This window comes from Falco punctatus (assembly GCF_963210335.1).
Source record: "Falco punctatus genome assembly, chromosome: 10".
Classification (NCBI taxonomy): domain Eukaryota; kingdom Metazoa; phylum Chordata; class Aves; order Falconiformes; family Falconidae; genus Falco; species Falco punctatus.
The window spans coordinates 35,210,540-35,236,715 of record NC_137590.1 but is presented as its reverse complement, the minus strand read 5'-3'; the positions used below and the strand labels follow the sequence as shown (position 1 = coordinate 35,236,715).

General features: G+C 46.3%; 1 protein-coding gene and 1 long non-coding RNA gene across 3 annotated transcripts; both read left to right on the top strand.

Annotated features, from left to right (window-relative positions):
- The first annotated feature begins 267 nt into the window (after nt 1–267).
- Nucleotides 268–26,176, top strand: LOC308070917. The gene is made up of 2 exons (XR_013930924.1): nt 268–2,343; nt 21,981–26,176. It is a non-coding gene; the product is annotated as an uncharacterized lncRNA (long non-coding RNA).
- Nucleotides 13,650–26,176, top strand: LOC308070908 (uncharacterized protein; the record flags this gene model as incomplete). Of its 2 annotated transcripts, XM_080405627.1 has the most annotated exons (4): nt 13,650–13,749; nt 15,986–16,522; nt 17,034–18,965; nt 19,477–26,176. In XM_080405627.1, the coding sequence occupies 3 exons, from the start codon at nt 13,650–13,652 to the stop codon at nt 17,702–17,704; spliced, it is 1,308 nt and encodes a 435-aa protein (XP_080261753.1). In that variant the 3' UTR covers nt 17,705–18,965; nt 19,477–26,176. The 2 variants fall into 2 exon arrangements, with proteins under 2 accessions (XP_080261753.1, XP_080261754.1); XM_080405628.1 differs by lacking the exon at nt 13,650–13,749 and having other exon boundaries at nt 16,430–16,522.

The following is a 26,176-nucleotide window of genomic DNA, read 5'->3' as shown; positions in this document are numbered from 1 at the left end:
GGGCTATATGAAAATCTTGATGGCAGGTGTGTTCCAGCTGAGGAGTGTCCGTGTGAATATGGTGGTCTTGCTTATGCAAAAGGTGAACAGATCCAAACTGAATGTGAGATCTGGTAAGAATCATACAGTTTTCCATTGCGGAACCTCTGTTTTGCCAACCTGTACAATTGCATAACAAAAGCATTTAGTTGACAGGAGAGTAGGAAATGGCAACAGCTGAGTGGAAGGAATACAGTGATAAAGCTTAGAGGTAACAAAGGGAAAAGTCACGGTACTGACTTCAGGTATAATATCTGCCATGTGCTTATCCAGGAAGAAGGGCATACAGTAGGGCCTGTAACTGTATAAACTACATAAGGTCAAGGATTAACAGCTCCACCTAAATAACGAGGGCACAATCTTCCTTCTTTTTTGTAGATAAAAGCAAACTCCCCAAAAAATTGTTTCCAACTCTTTAGCAGAATTCTCAAAGTACTTTATTCCCATTGCAGTTACTAATCTAGTATTAAAAAACCACTACCCAAAGTACACAGAACAGTGACATCTGTTCTCATCAAGAGCAAAAATAAATGAGCTTTATGTTCTTTCTTCTGTGAAAAAAAAAAAAAAGGAAAGCAAAAATGACTTAAGATTTCTTCTTTATCATGAATTAATTTTCTAGGCAGTCCATAACTTGTAGTTATGGTTCTTATATTAATTGTGACTTGGTCACAGTGTACACAAGTCAGTTAAATTAACATCTTATCTATAAATGTGCGTTGTATATAGAGGGAAGCAGGTCGAGGTGGGATTTCTTTGAAATCTGAATATGGTTTCTTTTCTCACTCCCAGCACTTGCACAAAAGGCAAATGGAAATGTGTTCAAAAATCAAAGTGTTCCTCAACGTGTAATCTGTACGGAGAAGGCCACATCACCACTTTTGACGGACAGCGCTTCGTGTTTGATGGCAACTGTGAATACATATTAGCTATGGTAATCTGCCTCTTACTGCTTATTTTGGTAATATCTTAGCACCAAGAAAGAGCTTTAAATGGCTAATGAAAATATCCTAGGATATCTCTATAACCACTTTGAATTTTATAAACACTTAATGTGTTTTTGTATTTTCTACTTATTTCAGTACTTAAGATGAAAAGGCTTTACTTCTCAAAGCACAGCTTTTTCATGCAATTACAACCAATTTTAGATTTAGTAACATGTTGAAATAATCATTGATAGCTATGTATTTTGTACCAGCCAACTGTATCTTTTAGGGAATTGATGTCAGTTTGACTACCAAATCAGAGGTCATCATCTCCCAAAACAGGCAGAATCAGAATCATGACATTTTAAGTTTTCTTTACTTATGCTTTTATGTTTTAAGCTGGAAGAGTCCAGACACAGTCTGTTGTGGTTTTGTGCTTTTTTTGGTTTAATTTGTTTTTTTTTTAGGATGGCTGCAGTGTTAATAGACCTGCTTCCTCTTTCAAAATTGTTACGGAGAATGTCATCTGTGGGAGATCAGGGGTTACATGCTCCAGATCCATCAGCATTAACCTTGGGGTAAGATCTTAATTCTGCTGTTATCCAGCTGAATAGCTATTTTAAGCTCATGTTTGCTTCCCTTTTGGAAGCTTTAGCTGTGTCTTTGAAGTGATGTCTTGTAAGTGAAATTATGTGCTAAATCTAGAGCCTCAGTTTTAGTAGGAATTGCAACCTTTTTTTTTTTTTTTTTTTTTTCCAATTCTCATCTCAATGTTTCAGTCCCCAAACTTCTTGCCTACATAGAAACTATAAAATTTTTAACTTTACTGACTCAGCAGTGAATTGCTCAGTTAAAAATACTGATTTCCGCCCCCCTGCCACCCCACCCCACCAACTCATGAAAACAGTAGTGTGAAACTGGGGGATTCTCATCATGGACAATGAGCCAAGTGTCTCCAAATTTCTCTAAGTCCAGGTAATATCTACCATTCAAAATATATCCAGATATTACCTGATATATCCATGAAACTACAGCAGTGAGCATTTATCCTCATTTCCACTGCTGTGTGACAGCTTCCAGAACTGCGTGTTACTGTTCTCAGTTTCATGGGACAGTAATGCCCAGTAGTATCAGATCATCTTAGAGTCTTTCATTGTCTGACAGATAGAATAGTATAGACAGATGAGACTTTATCCCAAGGAACAGTCACTACAAGCAGTACGCATTTGCCACATTTCTGAATAAATACTGGCAGTTTCAGCAGGTCTGTTTGCTTAGGATCCAGCTTCATAAATGCACGCTCCAGACAGATCTTTCCATTGATTATCTAGACACTGAAACACTGCAGCATGGCAGGAGTAAAGTTGTAAGAGTACATGTGAGCATGGGAGATAATAAAAGAGCTCAAGATAACTGTTTTCTCTGTAACTTTTTGATTATTGATAGGAACACATGAAAACATACTTCTACTCTGCTGGCTGCATGTAGATGATGATATTATTTCCACCAAATGCTGAGTGATAGTACACCTAACAATGAGAGTGGAACAATCTCAGATATTTTTTTTCCTGTTCAGGATTTGTGTATGCATAGAAAATAATCCCAAGGGGGTAAAAAAGCCTATAAAATAGAACCATAGGATAGAGTAGAATCATATAAATGTTTGTGTTGGAAGGGACCTTTAAAGGTCATCTGTTCCAACCCTGCTGGAATGAGCAGGGACATCTTCAACTACATCAGGTTGCTCAGAGCCTCAACCAGCCTGGCCTTGAACGTTTCCAGGGATGGGGCACCTACAGCTTTTCTAGGCAACCTCTGCCAGTGTTTCACCACCCTCATCATAAAAAATTTCTTATATCTAGTCTCAGTCTGCCCTCTTCTAGTTTAAAACCATTACCCCTTGTCCTGTCACTACCTGCCCTTGTAAAAAGCCCCTCTCCAGCTTTCCTGTCGGCCCCTTTAGGTGCTGGAAGGCGGCTGTCAGGTCTCCCCGGAGCCTTCTCTGCTCCAGGCTGACCAGCCCCAGCTCTCCCAGCTGCCCTCACAGAGCGGGGCTCCAGCCTCTGCCCATCTCTGTGGGCCCTCTGGCCCTGCTCCAACAGGCCCATGTCTCTCCTGTGCTGAGGACCCCAGAGCTGGACGCAGCGCTGCAGGGGGGTCTCACCAGAGCGGAGAGGAGGGGCAGCATCCCCCCTCGCCCTGCTGCCCACGCTGCTGGTGACGCAGCCCAGGACACGGGTGGCTTTCTGGGCTGCGAGCGCATGTTGCTGGCTCATGCCCAGTTTCCACCCACCAGCACCCCCAAGTCCCTCTCCGCAGGGCTGCTCTCCATCCTTCACCCAGTATCGATACTGGGGGCTGCCCCGACCCCGGTGCAGGGCCTGGCACTTGGCCTGGCTGAGCCTCAGGAGGTGCAGGAGGGCCCACTGCTGGGGCTTGTCCAGGTCCCTCTGAACGGCATCCCTTCCCTCAGGGTCGTCACTGCGCCACTCAGCTTGGTGTCACCTGCAGACTTGCTGGGGGTGCGCTCGGTCCCACTGTCCGTGTCACTGGTGAAGATATCTAACAGTACTGGTCCCAGTATGGACCCCTGAGGGACACCACTGGTCACTGATCTCCATCTGGATTTTGAGCTGTTGACCACTACCTTCTAGATGCGATCATCCAGCCAATTTCTTACCCACCAAGCAGTCCACCCATGAAAGCTGTATCTCTCCAGTTTAGAGAGAAGGTTGTGTGGGGGACTGTGCCCAAGGCCTTACAGAATCCAGACAGGTGACATCTGCAGCTCCTCCCTTGTCCGCTGATGTAGTCACTCCGCCACAGAGAGGCCACTAGGCTGGTCAGGCAAGACTAGCCCTTGATGAAGCTGTGCTGGTTGTCTCGAATCACCTCTCTGTCCTCCGTATGCTTTAACACAGCTTTAGGATCTGTTTCGTGATCTTTCCAGGCCCAGAGGCTGACAGGTCAGAGTTCCAGCGGTCCCTTTCTGCCCTTTTTAAAAATGGGTGCGATGTTTCCCTTTCCCCAGTCACTGAGGCCTTCACCTGACATGACTTTTCAAAAATAATTGGAGATGTCAAGAGAGTCTGTAGTAGCACAGCATCTGACCTTCAGCAGTGTGACACAGAGTAAGGAAAATACTGAAACTTGGCAAGTTATAACACCCAGATAAATTTTCTTCCAGAATTTGACATTCATACTGCGTGATGAAACCTTCACTATTTCCGGGGAAAACCCTGGAGTACGATACAGCGTGAAAAAGAATGCCCTTCACCTGATGTTTGATATTATTATCCCAGGAAAATACAACATGACCCTTATCTGGAATAAGCACATGACTTTATTCATCAAGATCTCCAGAGAAACCCAGGTATTGCAGAATAACTTCCTCATAAAACTGCCCCTCAACTCAGAATGAACTGCATATTTGATGGTGGTTGTCTTGACTCTTTGTGATGGCAAAGTTTTTTCAGAGATGCTACTAGCAATTAATTTTCATCATTATCTCCAAAACAGCAGAGATTTTCACTAGTGGCTGATTTGTAAGTGATTACCATACTGCATTCAGGAAATTGTTGAGCTAACTGCTTGTATTTTATACAACTGCATGGCTGAGTTTGATCTCTGCATTATGACAGTTTATAGTTTTGAGGAGAAACACATTCATCCACTGATGAACAGAACCTCGTGCACAAGACACCAAGAATATATGAGAGAGTATTTGTAGATTTACATTAGCTCCTAAAGCACGGGAGACTGTCCGTCATTGAAAGGGAAGGCAAGTACTTGTAACTTGCTGAATTGATATTCCTGCTTTCATTTGATCTAGGAAACTATATGCGGTTTGTGTGGGAACTATAATGGCAATATGAAGGATGATTTTGAAACTCGAAGCAAGTATGTGGCATCAAGTGAATTGGAATTTGTCAATTCATGGAAAGAGAATCCTCTGTGTGGGGACGTATACTTCGTAGTGGACCCCTGTAACAAGAACCCTTATCGTAAAGCATGGGCAGAAAAGACATGTTCCATCATCAACAGCCAAGTCTTTTCTGCCTGTCACAATAAGGTAAGAATTTATTTGGCCTTCTTTTTATTTTTAGGCATAACCTGTATTTTTCCAGAGTGCTCACATTCCAACACTTAATTTTCTCTTCCCCAGAATGTAAAATACATGTAAAATGTTTTATGGCTTTTATTTATGTTAGCCTTCTTCCTTTCTTATTTGCACTTCACCAGCCCTTTTGTAAGCACAAAAGCTAAGTCAGCTGATGAGTTAAAAATACCAGAGTGAAAAAAGAATGAAGACTTAAATATCAGAAATTAGTCAGTCTGTTGATGATGTCTGATACCGATCAATGCACTGGTTACTCTTTTGAAATCATTTTGCCTTTGTCAGAAAATCAAACTTCAGAAAAGCCTGAAAACCCTGGTTCTCATCAGTAAGTCAACATTACTTAGAAGGTGCAGATCAGCCCAAGAGTAAAGGTATCATCAACCTTCCTATCTGATTTAAGTTGCCCACTTTGTGGAAATGAAAATACTGCAAGGTTGATCAGAACCAGGCCTTCTGAAGGTAGATCTCTGTTTTCAGAAGGTGAAAACAAATGAGAAATGTGGATAATGCTGCAGAGCTCATGCAAATCCATGGCAGGTGTAGAGCTGACAAAGAGACATGTGTCCTGAATGGGTGTGAGGGTTTTAGGGGTTTTTAGCTGGCTATACAGAATATGTATACATAGGTGTCTCCACATCAACAATAGAAACCCATGATGTTTTGCCACGTGTATGTCTATTGTTGATGTGAAGACCACCTACATTCTTGCTAAAAAGGTTTGTATGAAGTGGGACTGTAATTGCTTTGACAAGTGTTCAGAGGAAATGCTAGTTACTCTTGCTTAGTGGAACACATGTTTAGCCCAGGGAAAAACACCTTCTTAACAAACAGGTAGAAAAAGATCCTAGAAAATCCATTACTTCATTTCCCAATGCAGGTGAATCGTATGCCCTATTATGAGGCCTGTGTTCGAGACTCTTGTGGTTGTGACATTGGAGGGGACTGTGAATGCATGTGTGATGCCATTGCAGTATATGCCATGGCGTGCTTAGATAAAGGTATCTGCATTGACTGGAGAACCCCCGAGTTCTGCCGTAAGTTTCTTTAAGCTCTCTTTAAAAAGGTTTAAGATACTATTATTGTTGTTGTGAGTATATTAACATGGCAACGTAGGTCATTGCTTAATAAGCACCTCCTAAGTTGCATTTTCCTCTATGGGAAATAGTTAACTTCAGTCACCTGGGTTTTGAAATCTGTAGTTTTCATTTGTGCTAAATTAACCAAAATATTATATCTCTTCTTACCGTGGAGTAATGAGAGAAAATAATGTGTTCACAGAACACAGACTGATTCTTTTGCTGCCACTGTATAGTGAACTGTCAGTTTGTCAGCAGAGGGAGTATGAAATTGTGAAAAAATATGTTTTGTTTTAGCTATGATGGAATTCCTTCTGCGTGGATGTCAAGGAAACAGACAGCTGTGTTGGCTGGAACACTGTAAAACAGGAAAAAGATATCACAGTGTTACAGAACACTGTATATGGAGGAAAAAAAGAGAATGAATACGTTATAAATCAACGTTAGATGCTAGAGTTGCTATCTTTGATAGTTTTTTTCAACATTTCACTATATTATGTATTAAAAACTGTGGAAGTGCCTGCACAGTGCGTTTGCAAAAAAGAAACGGACTTCACTGGAGCATAAATTCCAGTTTACATCAGAAGCTAATAACTTCAGTGACAAAATTGTTGATTGAAACTGTTTATTGATTTTGTACTCCCTTTAGTCCTTTGAAAATAACATGCCATTAAATTGAAAATATCTGATTTCTCTCTTCCTCTTACCTTTTTTAGCTGTCTATTGTGAATATTATAATTCTCATAAAAAACCAGGAAGTGGTGGTGCGTATTCCTATGGCTACAGCAATGACAACTGCACCTGGCATTACAGGCCTTGTAACTGCCCAAATCAAAACTACAAATATGTCAACATCGAAGGTAATAAGCTGTACTAGTGTAAACTGGGAAACAGTTACAAAATAATACTTTTCAATGCTGTTTTTTACATCACTTCTACCACAGTTAATGGTTAATAGTGGTATTCTAATTGGTGCTAACTTTAAAGAAGATTTGCTGATCTTTACCTTACTATTACTGCTTTAAATACATAATAATTCAGTACCTGTACTATACCTAGCTTTACATTGAGCTCAGCCTGTCTTGACGATAAATTTTCTGACTTGCGCCAAATCAAAAGAATATGCCTTACTTCGATAAGAAAACTTGGAGAGAGGAGGTTTGAAGATTATTTTTTTTTGACAAATGGGTATAGTTGGAGAAACCAAAAAAATCACTACATAGGCAGACCCTTCTTCTGAGGGTGACATTGGAAATGCTTACCTGAATAGATGGTGTTGCGATTGATAATTTTTTATTATTATTGCAATTGCAATTGATTTAATTGCAATTTTTTAATAACAGAAACACAAGATAGGAGATTATAGATAGAATTAATGAAATGCTTTTTTCTGAGAAATGTATAAAAAACTTATCTTGCCCTTTCTGCAGGCTGTTACAACTGCTCTCATGATGAATATTTTGACCATGAGAAGGGCAGATGCATGCCATGTGGTAAGCTATATACTCATTCTCTTTCTCTACAGTAATGGGAAAACTATACTAAAACATTTGTCTATTCTCAAAGAATGTATTTTTCCTGGTACCTCTCAATTTATAATAAATGTTCATTGGAACAGAAGTTTCCTTCAAAATAACCACATTACTGTACTGCTAGTATGTAAAACTTTGGTTGTAAGTAAAGGATTGAAAAGAATCTTAGTAAAAAAAACTAAAAGAAAGATGAGGGTAGGGAATGCTCAAATACAGAAGCTGGATGACCCTGGCTGGTTTTAGTCAGCAGCATGAAGTTATGTTCATTGTTAAATGTAAGTACTTTTCAAAATGTGGGTCTTCCTGAAAGTGTGTTGGTATTCTGATCAGTGTGAGGGGCTGTCCCAGCAGAGCTGTGAGTCTCAGGTATGTCCAACACCTTCCATAAAAGAAGAGAACATACAGAAGAGGATGAGACCTAGCTAATGAACTCTACTTAGCAAATCTCTTTTTAGATACTTTTTTTAAAACTTATTTTACCTTTATATTTATTACCATATGGTTTACTTCTGTTAAATAGTGTTTTGGATAGACTCCAGCTGCACAGTTTGGATTTTCATGCAGATGCAAAAAAATTCAAGGACAATTTTTGTCATATTACAAAATTCTAACTTGTGTAACTGGGATCTTGGCTAGTATCTTTCCATTGTCCCTGAAAAATGAGGTGTCCTTAAGCATAAAAATCATAAGAAAGGTAGCAAAAAATTTACTCATGTTCATTATTATGAGATGTATTGGTTTATCATTAAGTCCTTTGATGTGAAGTTTACCACTAAAATATTTAATACTAAGCATTTTTAGGAGTATCTCACTAATGAACACAGTCCTTTGAATCCAATCTGAAATTTGCCTTATTTGAAGTATTTTAATATGTTTTGATTCACAAATTTAACTTGTTCTACTTTTACATTACAGGACCTAAAATCATTAGTACCACACCTGAAATATCTTCACCTTCAACAGGTTAGTTCACATAGTTGACCAAACTAGTACTTACACACTTATATATTTCAAGTATGTGTTTATAAGGTAAGCACTATCCTATTTTGTGCGATACAGTAGCATCACCAGTTTCACATGCATAAGATGTAATGATGAAAAATAACCTGGTATCATAATTATCACCAAAAAAAATCCCAGAGATACTTCTTAGACATCCTAATTAAAAAAAAAATTACTGAGAACAGTGTTTCCAGAGTATACTTAGGCATTTCCAGATATCAGTAATGAAATATCTCTGCTAGTGAAAAAGGACTTCTGTTTTGTCTCTGGTGGATGGTGAGACCGAGCGTGCCCCCAGCAAGTCTGCAGGTGACACCAAGCTGAGTGGCGCAGTGACGACCCTGAGGGAAGGGATGCCGTTCAGAGGGACCTGGACAAGCCCCAGCAGTGGGCCCACCTGCACCTCCTGAGGCTCAGCCAGGCCAAGTGCCAGGCCCTGCACCGGGGTCGGGGCAGCCCCCAGTATCGATACTGGGTGAAGGATGGAGAGCAGCCCTGCGGAGAGGGACTTGGGGGTGCTGGTGGGTGGAAACTGGGCGTGAGCCAGCAACATGCGCTCGCAGCCCAGAAAGCCACCCGTGTCCTGGGCTGCGTCACCAGCAGCGTGGGCAGCAGGGCGAGGGGGGGATGCTGCCCCTCCTCTCTGCTCTGGTGGAGACCCCCCTGCAGCGCTGCGTCCAGCTCTGGGGTCCTCAGCACAGGAGAGACATGGGCCTGTTGGAGCGGGGCCAGAGGGGCCACAGAGATGGGCAGAGGCTGGAGCCCCGCTCTGTGAGGGCAGCTGGGAGAGCTGGGGCTGTTCAGCCTGGAGCAGAGAAGGCTCCGGGGAGACCTGACAGCCGCCTTCCATACTTGAAGGGGGCTCACGGGAAAGGTGGGGACAGACTTTTTAGTAGGGCCAGTAGTGATAGGACAACCGGCAATGGTTTTAAACTAAAAGAGGGCAGATTCAGACTAGATACTGTCGCGACGGAGGGAAGACACAGTCACTCAATATGAGTGATCAGCAGACTTCGTTTATTGTGCCTTACAGTCACCTTTTATGCCTTGTTATAATTAGCTCATACATATTACAAAAGTTAAGCTCATTATTGGTTAGTTGCCTAAATATCAAGCCCGCCCCTAGTTTCTCTTCTGTAGTTATCTGTTCCCACCTGTAACATTCTTTTCCCACCGCGGTCTTCCTGTTACTGTATAACAAGAACAGCCAAGGATAGTGTATTTTTGCTTTACTTCAGATAAGCTGAGAGTGATGTGCATTTTTGTCCAGCCAGCTGGACTACGTCTATGTGACTTTTTTCAGCTAGCCAGTTATCCACAAGATACAAGAAATTTTTTATGATGAGGGTGGTGAAACACTGGCAGAGGTTGCCTAGAAAAGCTGTAGGTGCCCCATCCCTGGAAACGTTCAAGGCCAGGCTGGTTGGGGCTCTGAGCAACCTGATGTAGTTGAAGATGTCCCTGCTCATTGCAGCAGGGTTGGAGCAGATGACATTTAAAGGTCCCTTCCAACCTAAACCATTCTGTGTTCATATGATGTACAATATCCCACAAAAATGTCATTACATTTCTTAGTGGTGATGGCCATAAAACACTTTAACAATTTTAGAAGGTCCTCATGGAATGGTATGACTGTCTATACCCAACCCCTACAGCCTGATCCAGGATAGAAATCTCTATATACTGATCTTGAATTTATTAGAAATTCCATTAATTTCCTTGAAGAAATATGGTATTGTGAAAAAGTTACACTGTCAGCTGTGGGAATAACAAAATACAATTCCATCTCTCCTGCTATGCAGAAGTATTTATGCCATATTCACTTTAAAGTGATGCAGAAGAATGTATAAAGCTTCTGCAAGATTTCCTGTTTAATATAATATCTGCATATAATAGCAAAGGAATAGATGGACAGCTTTTATCAAATGCTTTTTTCTAAAAGATAGTGGGGTTTAGTAGTTGTTACTACTAACAGTTACTTAAGAGAGAGTGGTTTTGCTTCAAAAATAATTTTCAACTTGTATAGGATATTATAAATCGATTATCAAGAACTATTCCTTATTCTTTAATTTTGCCTTTTTTTTTTTTTTAGTGGCAACAGTGCAGCCTAAAGTAACAAGAAGCTTTACCACAAGTACCCTGCCCACAGTACCTCATATTTCTTCTTCTGCAGCTGCTGTATCAACTGAGACTACAAATCCAACAATAACCTCAAAAATCACAGTTCCAAGGACCTCATCAGCATCACCCCTTGTCATAGTAAAGTCAACAACTGGTAGGTTTTTAGTGTTACCGTCTAAAATAAATTACAGTAAACCCTCTCTATACATAGCTGAGATAGCACTCTACTAGGGAAGCATTGCAAACTGTCTCAACATCCAGGCATAAGACTCCAGACCATGCCACAGGGAAAGCAGGCTTCTAGAAAGGAGTTTGTAAACCAGAAACTTCCAGAAGTATAGGTTGAAAGTGCATGTAAAGAGAAAGGATGTAGGCACTAGGTTAAAAGCACAGCTAAGAATCATTTGTGTGACTTATCTGAGAAGCACGTTAGAAGTTCTGTCAGCAGTGAGCCAGCTCAGCTCTAGTTGGCTTTATTAGCTCAGCTTCAGCTTCTTTTCCACAGCTGGTTCAGTTATGCAGTCATATTCAAGGAGGACCCAACCTATCAACTCTGATGAATGTAAGCAGGCTCCGAAGCCAAATCACACAGGTATCAGTGTAGCAGCTTTGTCTAGGATTACAGAGTCCTGCTGTCAGGAGAATGACTTCTCCAACATAAATTACTTTCCAGTTCTGTGGCTTGTGGAGAATCATAACATGTAGCTTCCCACCAACATGCACTTCAACTAATAAGCCATCCTGGACCCAGGCTGTCAGGGAAAGCAGCGCTGAAAAGTCCCACAGGAGTCAAACCACAACTTCAAAGGCTTCATTGTGACTCCTAAGAGCTGTGCATTGGGACAAGGCAAGTCCTATAGTGTGATGCTATTTAGCTTTGTAGTACAAATTACAGGAAGCTGAAACTGTGGCAGATTTGGAACATAAGAATAGCCAATGAAATTGTCATTTGGGCAAAGCCCATACAGACCACTCTATAAATGACAGCAAAGCTGACTTCTTAGAAAAATTGTATAAAAAATAATCTAATACAGGAAAAATACAGAAAAAGAGAACAAAGAAAGATATGAAACAATAGAAAACAAGTAGGAGTAGAGAAAGATTTGGAGAGCTTAAGAGAATATGAATACAAACAATTACACGGAAAATATTCAAAAGATCAAGGGTGAAAACTGGGTCTGTGGAATATGGGTAGCTTCTTCATATTTTATCTATTTTAAAATATTCAATGAATTGATTACTCGCATTATATCATTTACCTTTACTCCAAAAGAACATACAATGTCAGTTTTTACCACACCAAACGTGACTACAACCATCACTGTCCCCTATATAACTACCTCAACAAAAAGAACCATGACCACTACACCAAAGCCTACGGCTGTTGGCTCCTCAACTGCTGCTTCAACAGAGACAGAACAAGTAAGGTTCACCACACCACTCTTCAAGACCACTATCAAAAAGGAAACAACCACCTCAATACCTACTCAAACCACATCTCAGATCACAACTTTCAGCAAACCTAAACTAACAACAGTAGGTAAATACCACTTTCTAAACTACCAACAGGAAGTAAATATCACTTTTTTGGTATCTGCCAGGTGAAGCCATCACTCACAAGACACATGTCAATATACTCCTTATAAAACCCCCAAGCATTCTTACTATTTGTCTTAACATTGCAAATAGATAGCAAAGGACATGGTTAACTGAAGAAGTGTGATAAAAATAATGGAAATGTATGTGTCTTGCCAATGGAGCAAGCATCTGACATCCAAATATCTTAAACATAACATTTCTCTTCAAGGCCATACTCTACGCTGCCTTCAAATACAGGCAAAATCTCCATCTGTACTTCAAAGTGAGTTCTTGAAAACTCACAAGTGACAGGATGTATGTTCCCACTAGCCCTTGTAACAAATTCTCCCAAAAGTAAATATTAAAAAAAGGAAATTACACTGTGGGATGTCAGGTACTCCATATGCCAAAAAGGACAGTCCTCTGAGGTTGTGGCAACATGAATTGCTAGGTTCACAACTGACACCAGAGGCTGGGACAGTGTGTGGGGAGCAGTCTGCTGTAGTGGGGGCGCAGGCATACACTCCCAGTCTATGTGTTTCCCACAAAATACTGTTGGGGTGCACACATCTGGGTTGTCTTGTGCCAGCAATTACAGCCTCCTCCGAGGAAGTACCACAACTCACTTTAATTAGGAACTTTACCAGCTCCCAACCATTACTAATATCCGTTCTTCCTTACTTTACAGAAAGTAAGGGAACCCAAGCGACCACTCTGTACCACCAGGTCCCTGTAGGTGAGTAAGAGGGAGCTAGGTGGTACCCTTGGCCTAAGACTGCTTTACTTAGCCCAGCTTTTCCAGATGATGTTCTTGCCCAGTCTGGAACACCTTGGAGGGAAGACATGCACATACAGAGAGGCTTTTCTTCCCTCGGGAGCTCCAGGAAGAGGCAGGGGTTGCTGAATAGTCACAGGGCCCCATATTTTTTTTTTGGGGGGGGGGAAGCCACTGGCCCATTTTTCCCGCTTGCCCAGTAAGACTCAGTGGGGTCTGGTCCTGACTTTCTTACCCCCACCCATTCCCTGGGGTTTCCACCAAGAAATTTCCCACCTCCTTTGCCTTCCCCTCTTGCCCTACTACCCTCAATCAACCTGTACTTTTCTCTCCCTAGTTGTCACCCACAGAAGGTCAACAAAGCCACACATTGTCCAGCATCTCATCACACAGAAGACCACCTCTGCCATATCTGCCAGCAGCACCTCTGTCCCAAGAGAGGTCAGCCTTGCCAGCAGCCCAGAAGCCCCACTGACAAGGATGTTTCCAAGCCCCAGCTCTTTACCTGCCACCTCAGCGTCATCTCCTTCTTCTCCCTCCTCAACTGTGTCCTCAACACAGCTGAGACCATCATATCCTGGTAAGGCTCCCTCCTGCTCCTCTCCACACTCCTTCAAGCTCCCACTGTTCTCTTCTAAGCAGCACAACCTTCACAGGCTTCAGTTTTGGTACTCACTCTCAATTTCCACTAGTCCTGCTAAGGGAGTCCTGGGACCCAGGGGTCCTGGGACTGGCCTGCACATGACCCTGACTGCGTCCTCCTCCCTTGCCACCGCAGGGGTTTGGCTCTGGGGCACAGGCCTTTGTCAGGGTACAGACATCCATGAGTTCCTGCCCTACAACTGACAAGCAGAGACAAGCTAATACACGCTCCCTCCCCTTACAGTGGTGCGTGAGAATGCACAGTGCGGGGAACAAAAGGCAGTGAAAGTAGAAACACATCTCCAGTTCCGATCTAAAGACAGTTTTGGGTAAAAGACAGTAAACAAGGCATGTCTCCACCCAAAGGATGGCCGGGCCCAGGCACACCCATGACAAGTGTGGGTCAACAAATACCACCTCCTTGGCCAATGCAGACCCTGGGAGTAAAAGTCACCAGGGAGGGTGGGCAAGAAGGTGTACGCTCAGCTCCAGGCTAAGTTCTCCCACTTAGACCCATCGGGCTCCACATACTTGGGTTGCCTTGGTGTTGAACAGGACAGCCTGCTTTGAGGAGATGCCACAACATGCTTTGCCTAGAATCCTTCCCAAGACTCAACCATTCTTTTCTCTCCTCCCTTTCTTTGTAGCAAGGGAGCCAACCAGAGCTAAGACTCCAGCTAGTAAAGTAGTAACAGGTGAGTGCTCTGGTCAGGACAGAGCTGTGAGTCATCCATGGCCAATGCATGTCTCCCTTCATTAGCCTCGACTCCCCTTTGGATCCTTTACAGCGCAGTCTGCATCAGGCAAATTGTAGACTATCTGTAAACCAGTGGGATTGCACATGAAAGTAGTGATAGCCCTTCCCTTCTCAAGAGCTCCACAAAAAAGGACAGAAACAAACTGCGAGAAGACCAATGTCAAAATGATCACCACCCTGCAATTCCCAGAAGCTGCAGAACGGGATGGGATATACTGGGGGACGTGGACCAATACATTCATATTTGAAACAGCAACAATTACTGGGACCTGGTTTTGTCTTCCTTGTCCGTATCATAGCACGAAGAGTTTACCCCAGAAATGCCCACATTACACACCTTCGCATCTTACCCAGTCATCCTTAATTGACCTGTGCTTCCCTCCCGGCAGCCTTCACCCACACAAAGCCCACTATGCCACACATTATGCCACCTGTCACCACGCAGAAGACCACCGCCGCCACCACCCCTGCAAGCAGCACCTCCAGGACCTCTGTCTCCAGAGGGGCCACCCCCACCAGCTCCACAGAAGCCCCTCTGACCGGGATGTCTCCAAGTCCCAGCTCTGCACCAGCCCCCAGCAGCGCGCCCAGCACCCGGCTGCCATCTGCCACCACTTCCACAGTGTCCTCCACCACTTCCACAGTGTCCTCCACCACTTCCACAGTGTCCTCCACCACTTCCACAGTGTCCTCCACCGCAGCCCCAGCCACCAGCCACCAGCCTACGCCTACGACCCTGAGGCCCAGGCCCTTTTCCCTGACGACCAGAGCTCCAACAGAGTTGCCTCCACTGCAGTCCTCCGCACCCTCCACGGCCAAAACCAGCCCGCTGCCGTCGCCTGAATCTTCCCCCTCCTCGACTGTGTCCTCAACTGTGTCCTCAACATGGCTGAGCTCCTCACACCCTGGTAAGGCTCCCTGCCTCCCTTCGCACTGCTCTGCTTGCTGTTCCCATCTCTCACACTCAGTTTCTTCCATTCTTCCTTCCTAGACGCACACGCTGCTCAGGCTGTTGTCTTAGTACTTGCTCTCTGTTCCCACTTACTTTGGAAGTGGCACTTTGGGATGGCCCTGGAGCACAGGCCTGTCCCACGGGGCCGGGCTGCCAGTCTGGGAGGGAGCAGAGGGTGCGCTGTGCCTGCCCTGGGGGGGGGACATCCATATCTGGGAGCGCTCCTTTTCCAGGGAGAGGCAGAGGGCGCCGGCTTGATGAAGGAACCCGTTAGACACTGTCCCTAGCTCCTTCTTCTAGGGGGAGAATCTGGATGGGGATCCTGCGGGCAGGAACCGCCATCCCACTGCTCCCTCTTGCCCATCAAGACTCAGTGTCCATGTTCCCTGCAGGGCGCATCTGCCCACCTCCTTGCCTTCACCTCTTGCCCTCACCCTCAGATGACCTGTGCTTCCCTCCCGGCAGCCTTCACCCACACAAAGCCCACTATGCCACACATTATGCCGCCTGTCACCACGCAGAAGACCACAGCCACCACCCCTGCCAGCAGCACCTCCAGGACCTCTGCCTCCAGAGGGGCCACCCCCACCAGCTCCACAGAAGCCCCTCTGACCGGGATGTCTCCAAGTCCCAGCTCTGCGCCAGCCCCCAGCAGCGCACCCAGCACCTGGCAGCCATCTGCCACCACTTCCACAGTGTCCTCCACCACTTCCACAGTGTCCTCCACCACTTCCACAGTGTCCTCCACCACTTCCACAGTGTCCTCCACCACTTCCACAGTGTCCTCCACCGCAGCCCCAGCCACCAGCCACCAGCCTACGCCTACGACCCTGAGGCCCAGGCCCTTTTCCCTGACGACCAGAGCTCCAACAGAGTTGCCTCCACTGCAGTCCTCCGCACCCTCCACGGCCAAAACCAGCCCGCTGCCATCGCCTGAATCTTCCCCCTCCTCGACTGTGTCCTCAACTGTGTCCTCAACATGGCTGAGCTCCTCACACCCCGGTAAGGCTCCATTCCTGCGCTTCCTGCTGCTGTCACCTGCTCTTCCCACCTCTCACACTAGCTGTCTTCCATTCTTCCTTCCTAGACGCACACGCTGCTCAGGCTGTTGTCTTAGTACTTGCTCTCTGTTCCCACTTACTTTGGAAGTGGCACTTTGGGATGGCCCTGGAGCACAGGCCTGTCCCACGGGGCCGGGCTGCCAGTCTGGGAGGGAGCAGAGGGTGCGCTGTGCCTGCCCTGGGGGGGGGACATCCATATCTGGGAGCGCTCCTTTTCCAGGGAGAGGCAGAGGGCGCCGGCTTGATGAAGGAACCCGTTAGACACTGTCCCTAGCTCCTTCTTCTAGGGGGAGAATCTGGATGGGGATCCTGCGGGCAGGAACCGCCATCCCACTGCTCCCTCTTGCCCATCAAGACTCAGTGTCCATGTTCCCTGCAGGGCGCATCTGCCCACCTCCTTGCCTTCACCTCTTGCCCTCACCCTCAGATGACCTGTGCTTCCCTCCCGGCAGCCTTCACCCACACAAAGCCCACTATGCCACACGTTATGCCGCCTGTCACCACGCAGAAGACCACCGCCACCACCCCTGCCAGCAGCACCTCCAGGACCTCTGCCTCCAGAGGGGCCACCCCCACCAGCTCCACAGAAGCCCCTCTGACCGGGATGTCTCCAAGTCCCAGCTCTGCACCAGCCCCCAGCAGCGCGCCCAGCACCCGGCTGCCATCTGCCACCACTTCCACAGTGTCCTCCACCACTTCCACAGTGTCCTCCACTGCAGCCCCAGCCCCCAGCCCCCAGCCTACGCCTACGACCCTGAGGCCCAGGCCCTTTTCCCTGACGACCAGAGCTCCAACAGAGTTGCCTCCACTGCAGTCCTCCGCACCCTCCACGGTCAAAACCAGCCCGCTGCCGTCGCCTGAATCTTCCCCCTCCTCGACTGTGTCCTTGACTGTGTCCTCAACATGGCTGAGCTCCTCACACACCGGTAAGGCTCCCTGCCTCCCTTCCTGCCGCTCCTGCCTGTTCTTCCCAGCTCTTTACTTCTCCTTCCATCCATCTCCATTATTCCTTCCGAGAACCATTCTCAGCTTTTGCATTTGTTTTGGTACTCGGCCCTCCCTTTGCGCTGCCCTTGGCCAGCCTAAGACCTGGTGCAGGCCTGGGCCTGTGTCCTGGCTCTGAAGTGGGATGGAGCCAAGTGTTTTCCCAGCAGGTTTTCTGGTGCTGTGTTCCAGCTGTGTGTCCAAGCCAGTGTGGGTAGCGCACAAGCGCTTTAGCTTTTGCTGAGGGTTGCTAGCAGTGTCCAGGCCTGCTCTCTTCCTCCTCCTGCCAGCCAAGGAGTGGGCAAGAGGTTGGTTTGGACCTAGCCAGGATGGCTGACGCAAAGGGAGTGACCAAGGAGACGCGCCACCCCACAGAGAGCCATGCTGAGCAGGAAAATGGGGTGGGGGCAGTTTTTCCCAAGTAGCCATTGCTCAGGGACTGGCTGGCCATTGGCCACCACTGGGAGGTGGCGAGTGGCTGCCTTTCCGTCTCCTGGGTGGGGTTTGGTGTGGTTTCCCTTTAATTTGTCCATACCTGGGTGTTCTGTGGGTTTTGTGCTTTTGCATCTCTGACTCTCTCTGTTTGTGCTGAGGGGGCAGGAAGCGAGTGGCTGGGTGGGTGCTTGGCATCCAGCCAGGGTCAGCCCACCGCTGACTGGCACATGTTGGGCTGTGCTGGCACTAAGGGGGATAAGGAGGCTTAAGGAAGAAGACAGAAGCCAAATTTTCCTTCTTGCCCTGCAAGACTCAGTGCGCCACAGGGCTGCGTTTCTTGGTCGAGGCCCTGCAGGGCGCATCTGCCCACCTCCTTGCCTTCACCTCTTGCCCTCACCCTCAGATGACCTGTGCTTCCCTCCCGGCAGCCTTCACCCACACAAAGCCCACTATGCCACACATTATGCCGCCTGTCACCACGCAGAAGACCACCGCCACCACCCCTGCCAGCAGCACCTCCAGGACCTCTGCCTCCAGAGGGGCCACCCCCACCAGCTCCACAGAAGCCCCTCTGACCGGGATGTCTCCAAGTCCCAGCTCTGCGCCAGCCCCCAGCAGCGCACCCAGCACCTGGCAGCCATCTGCCACCACTTCCACAGTGTCCTCCACCACTTCCACAGTGTCCTCCACCACTTCCACAGTGTCCTCCACCACTTCCACAGTGTCCTCCACCACTTCCACAGTGTCCTCCACCGCAGCCCCAGCCACCAGCCACCAGCCTACGCCTACGACCCTGAGGCCCAGGCCCTTTTCCCTGACGACCAGAGCTCCAACAGAGTTGCCTCCACTGCAGTCCTCCGCACCCTCCACGGCCAAAACCAGCCCGCTGCCATCGCCTGAATCTTCCCCCTCCTCGACTGTGTCCTCAACTGTGTCCTCAACATGGCTGAGCTCCTCACACCCCGGTAAGGCTCCATTCCTGCGCTTCCTGCTGCTGTCACCTGCTCTTCCCACCTCTCACACTAGCTGTCTTCCATTCTTCCTTCCTAGACGCACACGCTGCTCAGGCTGTTGTCTTAGTACTTGCTCTCTGTTCCCACTTACTTTGGAAGTGGCACTTTGGGATGGCCCTGGAGCACAGGCCTGTCCCACGGGGCCGGGCTGCCAGTCTGGGAGGGAGCAGAGGGTGCGCTGTGCCTGCCCTGGGGGGGGGACATCCATATCTGGGAGCGCTCCTTTTCCAGGGAGAGGCAGAGGGCGCCGGCTTGATGAAGGAACCCGTTAGACACTGTCCCTAGCTCCTTCTTCTAGGGGGAGAATCTGGATGGGGATTCTGCGGGCAGGAACCGCCATCCCACTGCTCCCTCTTGCCCATCAAGACTCAGTGTCCATGTTCCCTGCAGGGCGCATCTGCCCACCTCCTTGCCTTCACCTCTTGCCCTCACCCTCAGATGACCTGTGCTTCCCTCCCGGCAGCCTTCACCCACACAAAGCCCACTATGCCACACATTATGCCGCCTGTCACCACGCAGAAGACCACAGCCACCACCCCTGCCAGCAGCACCTCCAGGACCTCTGCCTCCAGAGGGGCCACCCCCACCAGCTCCACAGAAGCCCCTCTGACCGGGATGTCTCCAAGTCCCAGCTCTGCGCCAGCCCCCAGCAGCGCGCCCAGCACCCGGCTGCCATCTGCCACCACTTCCACAGTGTCCTCCACCACTTCCACAGTGTCCTCCACTGCAGCCCCAAGCAGCAGGCCCACACGTACCTCTGTGCCCCTCACTACTTCCACATTTAGATCTGCTGAGAGTACTCCATATTTTTCCTCACCAAACACAACATTTATTCCATATGGTGAAATACCTTCATCAGTACCTCCTACCACTGTCTCTGCCAAGTCCACTCCGGTGTTGATCCCCACTGCTTTAATTACAACTACTCTTGCTCCCGGTGTTATTACTACTGTTTCTATGGAATCAGCTGAAACGACTTCATTGCGAGCAACGTTAACCACTACTCGCACCACATCATCTTCTTTTTCCACCTCTGGACTTTCAACAACTTCATCTTCTGTTGGACCATTTATAGTGCCACAAGGTAAAGTATATCTGTATCATTTCCCTTGTTTTTAGCACATCTTTTCTTGCGTGAGTGTATGAATTCTCACATTGCATATTCTTTGTCCATGATACTATTTGTATGCACTGTCTCCATCTCCTTGTCCTTTCTGCAGTTATTTTTTGTAAAGTATTTGTCTGAATTCCTTCATTTCGTAACTGGGTCCCTGCTACATACTGGTGTAAACATGAAAAAGCATGAGTTAAGGAGGCTGACAGGATGCATATGAGGAAAGTCACAGAATCGTTTGGTTTTTAATCTTAAAATCCCAGCTCAATATTGTAAGAGAGCAAGATACCAAATAAAAGGTATCTTAACTTACCCTGCTGTTGCCCTGTTAGGTCTCTTAGACTTTCTGCACACTAGAGCATTGTTCAGTTTCCCCTCTGCAGCAAGCCTTTTCTCTGTTTTCAGGACACACTGATGTTTTTTGGCTCCTGGTGTTACTACCTAGTATGTTCTGGCTAAAGGAACGCCGCATCCTCCATTTTCTGTAGAATGTCACGTAAAGGGAGGCACACAAAGCAACATCCTCCTTACTGGTTTTAAATGGAAGCATCCTAAGGATGATCAGTATAGGAGTCAGGAACACTGATGCGGACACACAGGAGACATCTATACATTGTTAACTGTGTTCTCTATAGGTGGCAGAGACCTAGTTGCTAGCCCTACTTGGAAACCAGGAGGCAGACAGGTTTTCTTCAATGCTCCCTATAATATGGATTAACCCTTCTAAGAATAAACCAGAATGAGATGTGCACTGTGAATCTCTGAACTGAAGGTAGATTTCCTGCGTGGTTATGTTTTACTTGCTGTGTTTATTTGTTTTAACCACTGTTTGAGGACCCAGAAAAGAGTTACGCTCTCCCTTTCAGCTACATTGTTGAACTTTCAGTCCAGAAAGAGAAGTTAAATACTAGCCTAGCTCCTAATTTCTAAGATACTGGTATAGCACCTTGGTCTGGGGTCCAGGCATTGCCGTGTTTTCCAACGGCAAGTTCCCAAATTCCTACTACAGTATTAACTGAGCCTTCCCCGTAACAGTGTTCAGGTTTACATCCATAACCTGTCTTCAAGCAGGGAACCCAAATGTGCTCAGAAGAGCATTGTACGGGAGCAGCACGAGAGTACATAAATTGCCTTCATAGTATTCAACATCTTTGTTCTCCTTAACATAAACTTCAAACACGGTCTTTAAACTCGTAGGAAAACCTGTGCTTTCAGCCAGCGCTTTGCCTCATGAAGCGCTTAGTGTCTTGCTTCAAGTCAGGAGAAAATGCAAGACACAGAATCATTACCCACGACGTAGCTCTCGCCTTTCTATCCACTCAGCAAGACTTGAGTCAGGCATTTCAGTTGTGATCTGCTGGCTGCCCGAGTCAGTCCTTAAAGAGTATATTTAGCGTTTTTAAAAAAAAAACCCACAAAACTATTACAAAGTCTGTGAACCAGAAATAACTCCAGCAGAATCAGCCAGCTGGTTGTTTTATTTGCATCTTTGTGTTCTCATCAGTGGATTAGAAGGTTTTTTTCCTGCTGGACGGGGGGTGCGCTATATTCCTTAACAGGAATTTTTTTGCCCATTCCTAATTCCTGTGACTTGCCTTTTCTTAGCTGCCCTGCAGGGCAGCCCTCTCAGGTATCTTCAGTGCCTAGTTTAAAACCCACTCATGCTGTTACTTGTGACTTACTGTCTCATGCAACAGGAACAGTTTTCCATGAAACAGAGTATGGAGGATTTTGGCATCCAGCAAAGGTCACTTGAGAAGACTTTAAGATAAATTTCTGCTCTATTTTTTTTTCTTTTTACATTTGACAGAGCGTTGTGAAGAACACAAATATGAAGAAAAAATAACTTACAGAGGCTGTTCTACAAACGTCACTTTAAGCCGGTGTGAAGGATCGTGCCCATCTTCCACAAAGTAAGGGGGAGCTGACAGACTGCAGGGAACTGAACTGGTTTCTTTTTCCGCAGGTGGCCAAACAAGGTAGTGATCCATTAACGACCGCTGCTTTCTGGTGCAGGCAGAAATATGTGGTTGGCAGCCACCCTGCAACAGAACGTTGCAGTATAAGCCAGCTAACTCGAACCACTGCTAATAACATCTTTAGTATGTTGGGATTTAGAATTTAAACAAGAAATGTTGTCTCAGTTTAAAAAAAAAAAACAAAACCAGACACATTATGCTGCAGGTTTTTGGGCCTTTGCTGGTTTTGGTTTTCTTTTGGTTGGTTTTGTTGTTGTTTTTTTTAAAGGGCAGTTAGAGTACAGATACTTGTTTTCAAATAGCCAAGATGACAAAGTAAGAAATTTCTCTCACCTAAATACACGATGTTAGTTCAGTTGTTTGTTTTCCCAACAGCGTAACTCAGGGATGGTGTAGGCCCAGGTGGGCTGCCAGCCTGTGCACTCCTGCTTGCTCAGCAGCAAACTACCCGGGGAATCAAGGCCTCAGTGAAAACTAACTCCCTGCAGTGGCCTTACAGAACTCAAAATCATTTGGGAAAAAAGTTGTAAAAGTTTCCAGCCAGGTCTGAGGCCTAACAGCTACAAGCCCTTTGAACATTCACTCTGAGAGGTGGGCAGCAGCTCAGTGCGCCTGAACTCCCACCGCCGTCATCGTGAGGACTTAAAATAATCCCTTCCTGCACTGTCTGTGGTTCTCTAGTTGACAGAACCATTAAGCTCTTAGTAGTTGCACTCCTTCCTGTAAACTTCCACCAGAAGACAAAAATAAACGTCCTAATACTCGAAAAGCTGTGAGCCTGGAGTGCCATATACAGCCTCCTGAGCCTCCCTCTCTTCCCAACAGGTGGGACACTGAGAAGATGCTGGTCAGCACCGCCTGCGGCTGCTGCAGGCCACTCCAGCTGCTGAAGAAGGAATTCCAGCTCCCGTGCCAGGACCCAGATAACCCCAGAAAAAGGCTTGTTACAGAAATAATTGTATTTAGCAGCTGTGTTTGTGACTTTGACAGTTGCACACACTAGTCAGAGCTCCAGATGGCCTCAGCTACTTTTTTTTTTAAAAAAAAAAACCCAACCCTTAAACCACTGATCACAATTTAACACTTCCACAGTGGCAGCTCACTGCTGGGAGTTCTCTGATTACGCAGGATAGTGCTGCGGTGAGGCTTCCCGAGCAGCGGCGATGAACTTAAGGGTAAATTATTCCTTATCAGGAAGGGTGGGGGTGCAGGGGAGGGGAAAATCAACCCCAAAACCACCCACCACTGGGCAGGGTGGGAGGGAAGACCAGCTCAGAGGGGTCTCGCCTTGCTCGGGGTGATATTTAACCAGAGGCTAAAAACTGGCACCTATACTGTGTGGTAACAGAAATCTGACTTTCAAATAAAGCAGAAGGAACTGAATGTGTTAACTTCTCATTATTTGACCAATTATTTCAATCGAAAACTGTCTGTTGATTTTTACTACAGTTGAACCAGCGACAGAATTTACTGTAGAAAAGAAAAATAAGTATCTACAATGAAAAAACAAGAGAATTTCAAAAACAGAGATAACAGTTAATCCTTAGGAACAGTTAACAAACCATGGCCTTGGGAGAGAGAATAGACACCATAAGTAGGTCAAGCCAAGAGGTAAGGAGATAAGCTGAAGTAGAACCAAATGGTTAATGAGACTAATCAGAAAATTACTTGAACTATGTGTGAACTGCCCTAACTAGCACACTAAAAAGATCCAGCCTCCAGCAGCGAGCCCCCTCGCCCCCTGGCGACAAGGAGAATGCCCTACCCGGACATGGAGACCAAGCATGGAAGAACCAGTGAGAACGAAGAGTGACTAAACAGAGTTTCTGCACCTTCAACAACTGTTTACAAGGTTTTACTATGTGTTACAGGCTCACGCGCACCAGGTGAACCCAGGTTTGGGGTAAGTCCAGGACCTGTGGAATCACCCATCGCATCACAGAGAAGCGGCCGAGGTGGCCCGTTCCCTCTCCTGAGCTCGGGCACAGCACCTGAGCTCAGCACCACAGCAGCTGCTGTGAGAAAGGCAGGTGCTACAGAGCCCAAAGCCTTCCTCCACGCACCCTCGCTGTGCCAGGACAGTCCCAGAAGCAGGTTAGCATGGACAGGCAGCAGCTCTTGGGCAAGGCAGAGATTTGCAGGGCATTTTCTCTGCAAGCCACCAAAGGGCCAGCGTGGCCGTGGGCACAGGGGCTGCTCGCTCCCAAGGATCTGCCCTCGCGGCCAGCAGGCCAGTTCTTCACTATGTTAATGGCCGGTCATTTCAGGAGGTTGTATGAACGCACAAAAGCTCACAGTGCCCAGGTATTTATTTCTTTTAGCAAGTTTTAGAGAAGTACTAAGAACATGACGCATACATTTAAAGCTTGCGGGAGGTTATTTAGCAGTCTGATACTTCCTTTACAGCAACATCTTTTTTTTTTTTTTCTTTTTTACACAAGTCCTGCCTGCGGGTAATGCTGGTGTGTGCTTCAGTCTCAGCCACACCCCGCCGTTACACCAGTTCACTGCAGCATGTACTGTTAATATACTCACTGTTGTTAAACACTACAGGAAGAAACATTTCACAGCAAGTTGTGGGTTTGGTGTTTTGTTGTTGGTTTGGTGTTCCCCCCCCCCCCCCCCCCCCCTTTTTTTTTTTTTTTTTACAGCAGCATATTTGTACCATGTGACCAAACACACCAACAAAAAAGCCACTAAGGAACTCCCCGGGGCAGCAGAGTGCTGCAGGCAAGGGAGGGCTCAGCTGAACACAACCCAGCAGGAGTTCCCAGTGAGGAATTTACTGTTACACATCAAGTGTTGTTCCATAACAAGTTGCAAGTATTCCCCATGCAAGTATTCTTTACACTTCCATGCCCCCAGACAATAAAAGGACAGTTTGATTACTGTTCTAATCATTTATTTAATCTTAATACGTTCTTCTGATGAATATAGTCTAATATATAGTCTTCTATATGAAAATTCTCCACTTAATTTGACAGAACTTTGTTTTATACAAATAAGACAATCACCATAAAAGTTACATACTGGAGTGTAGGTCAAGAATGAACATATGCTACCTGTTTCGCTATTCAGTTATTTTCACATGTCAATGCCTGAAAATACTGTACTTAAACAATAACACTGTTTACTGCAGAAATTACTTTGTCTGCTCGACAGGATACATCACTTTGGTAAGTTAACCATCATTCACAAAAAAAAAAAAAAAAAAATCAAGTATTTGTCCCTAATTTGTTCACTTTTCTGCTCATGACTTCACTACTGAGCTGACATTTAATACAAAGTGTGAACAGTCATAAGCTTAACAAAGTCACCACTGAACAGACACTTCCCCTCACCCCCGCCTCCCCACGCTTGTAACGCACATTTTAGCGCAGCTTGAACCAAACCAAAGTGACCTGGAGTAGCGCAGTGTCTCTTTCGGTGAGGGCACGCAATGTTTTCAGGGGACAGATACACCACAAGAACTGGAAAAAGTCCAACAGAAGCTCCTCCCCGCTCCTTGCCGAGGCTCCCTGCAGTTCAGCACATCAGATTTTTTAACCATGCTGGTGGCCACTATGGTAATGTAACAGGACTAATAAATAAATAGACATACGGCATCCAAGGGACACAACAGAAGGTAGGCCGTTAGCATTTTGCCAACTGCCCAGCTGCTCATGATGGCTGTGTTTTCTTTTTTTCCCCAAAAAAAAGTGTTTGCGATCAGTGTCTTGATTAGCTACATGAAAGGCCATAAAAGGACCAATTGTTCAAGAGAACTTTTGCAGACAGACCAGGTCTATAGCCAAATTTTAATTCTTAACATCCATAGTCACCAGCCATTTCTGAAAAAACCACAACACAAATATCTCCCCCAAACCCACACACCACCACCTTTGCTCCTCGTTTTTCACCGGCACTCAAGTACGACCACTAGCCTTCAGCCAAACCAAATCACAACCACCCAGCTCCAACACTTAACACACTGAAGACTGACAGCAGGGCAGGCTGAACCGCGTGGAACCCTGTCCCCTGCTGCGCATGGGGCAGCATGACAGCAGCCTCACTAAAATGTATTTTCACCA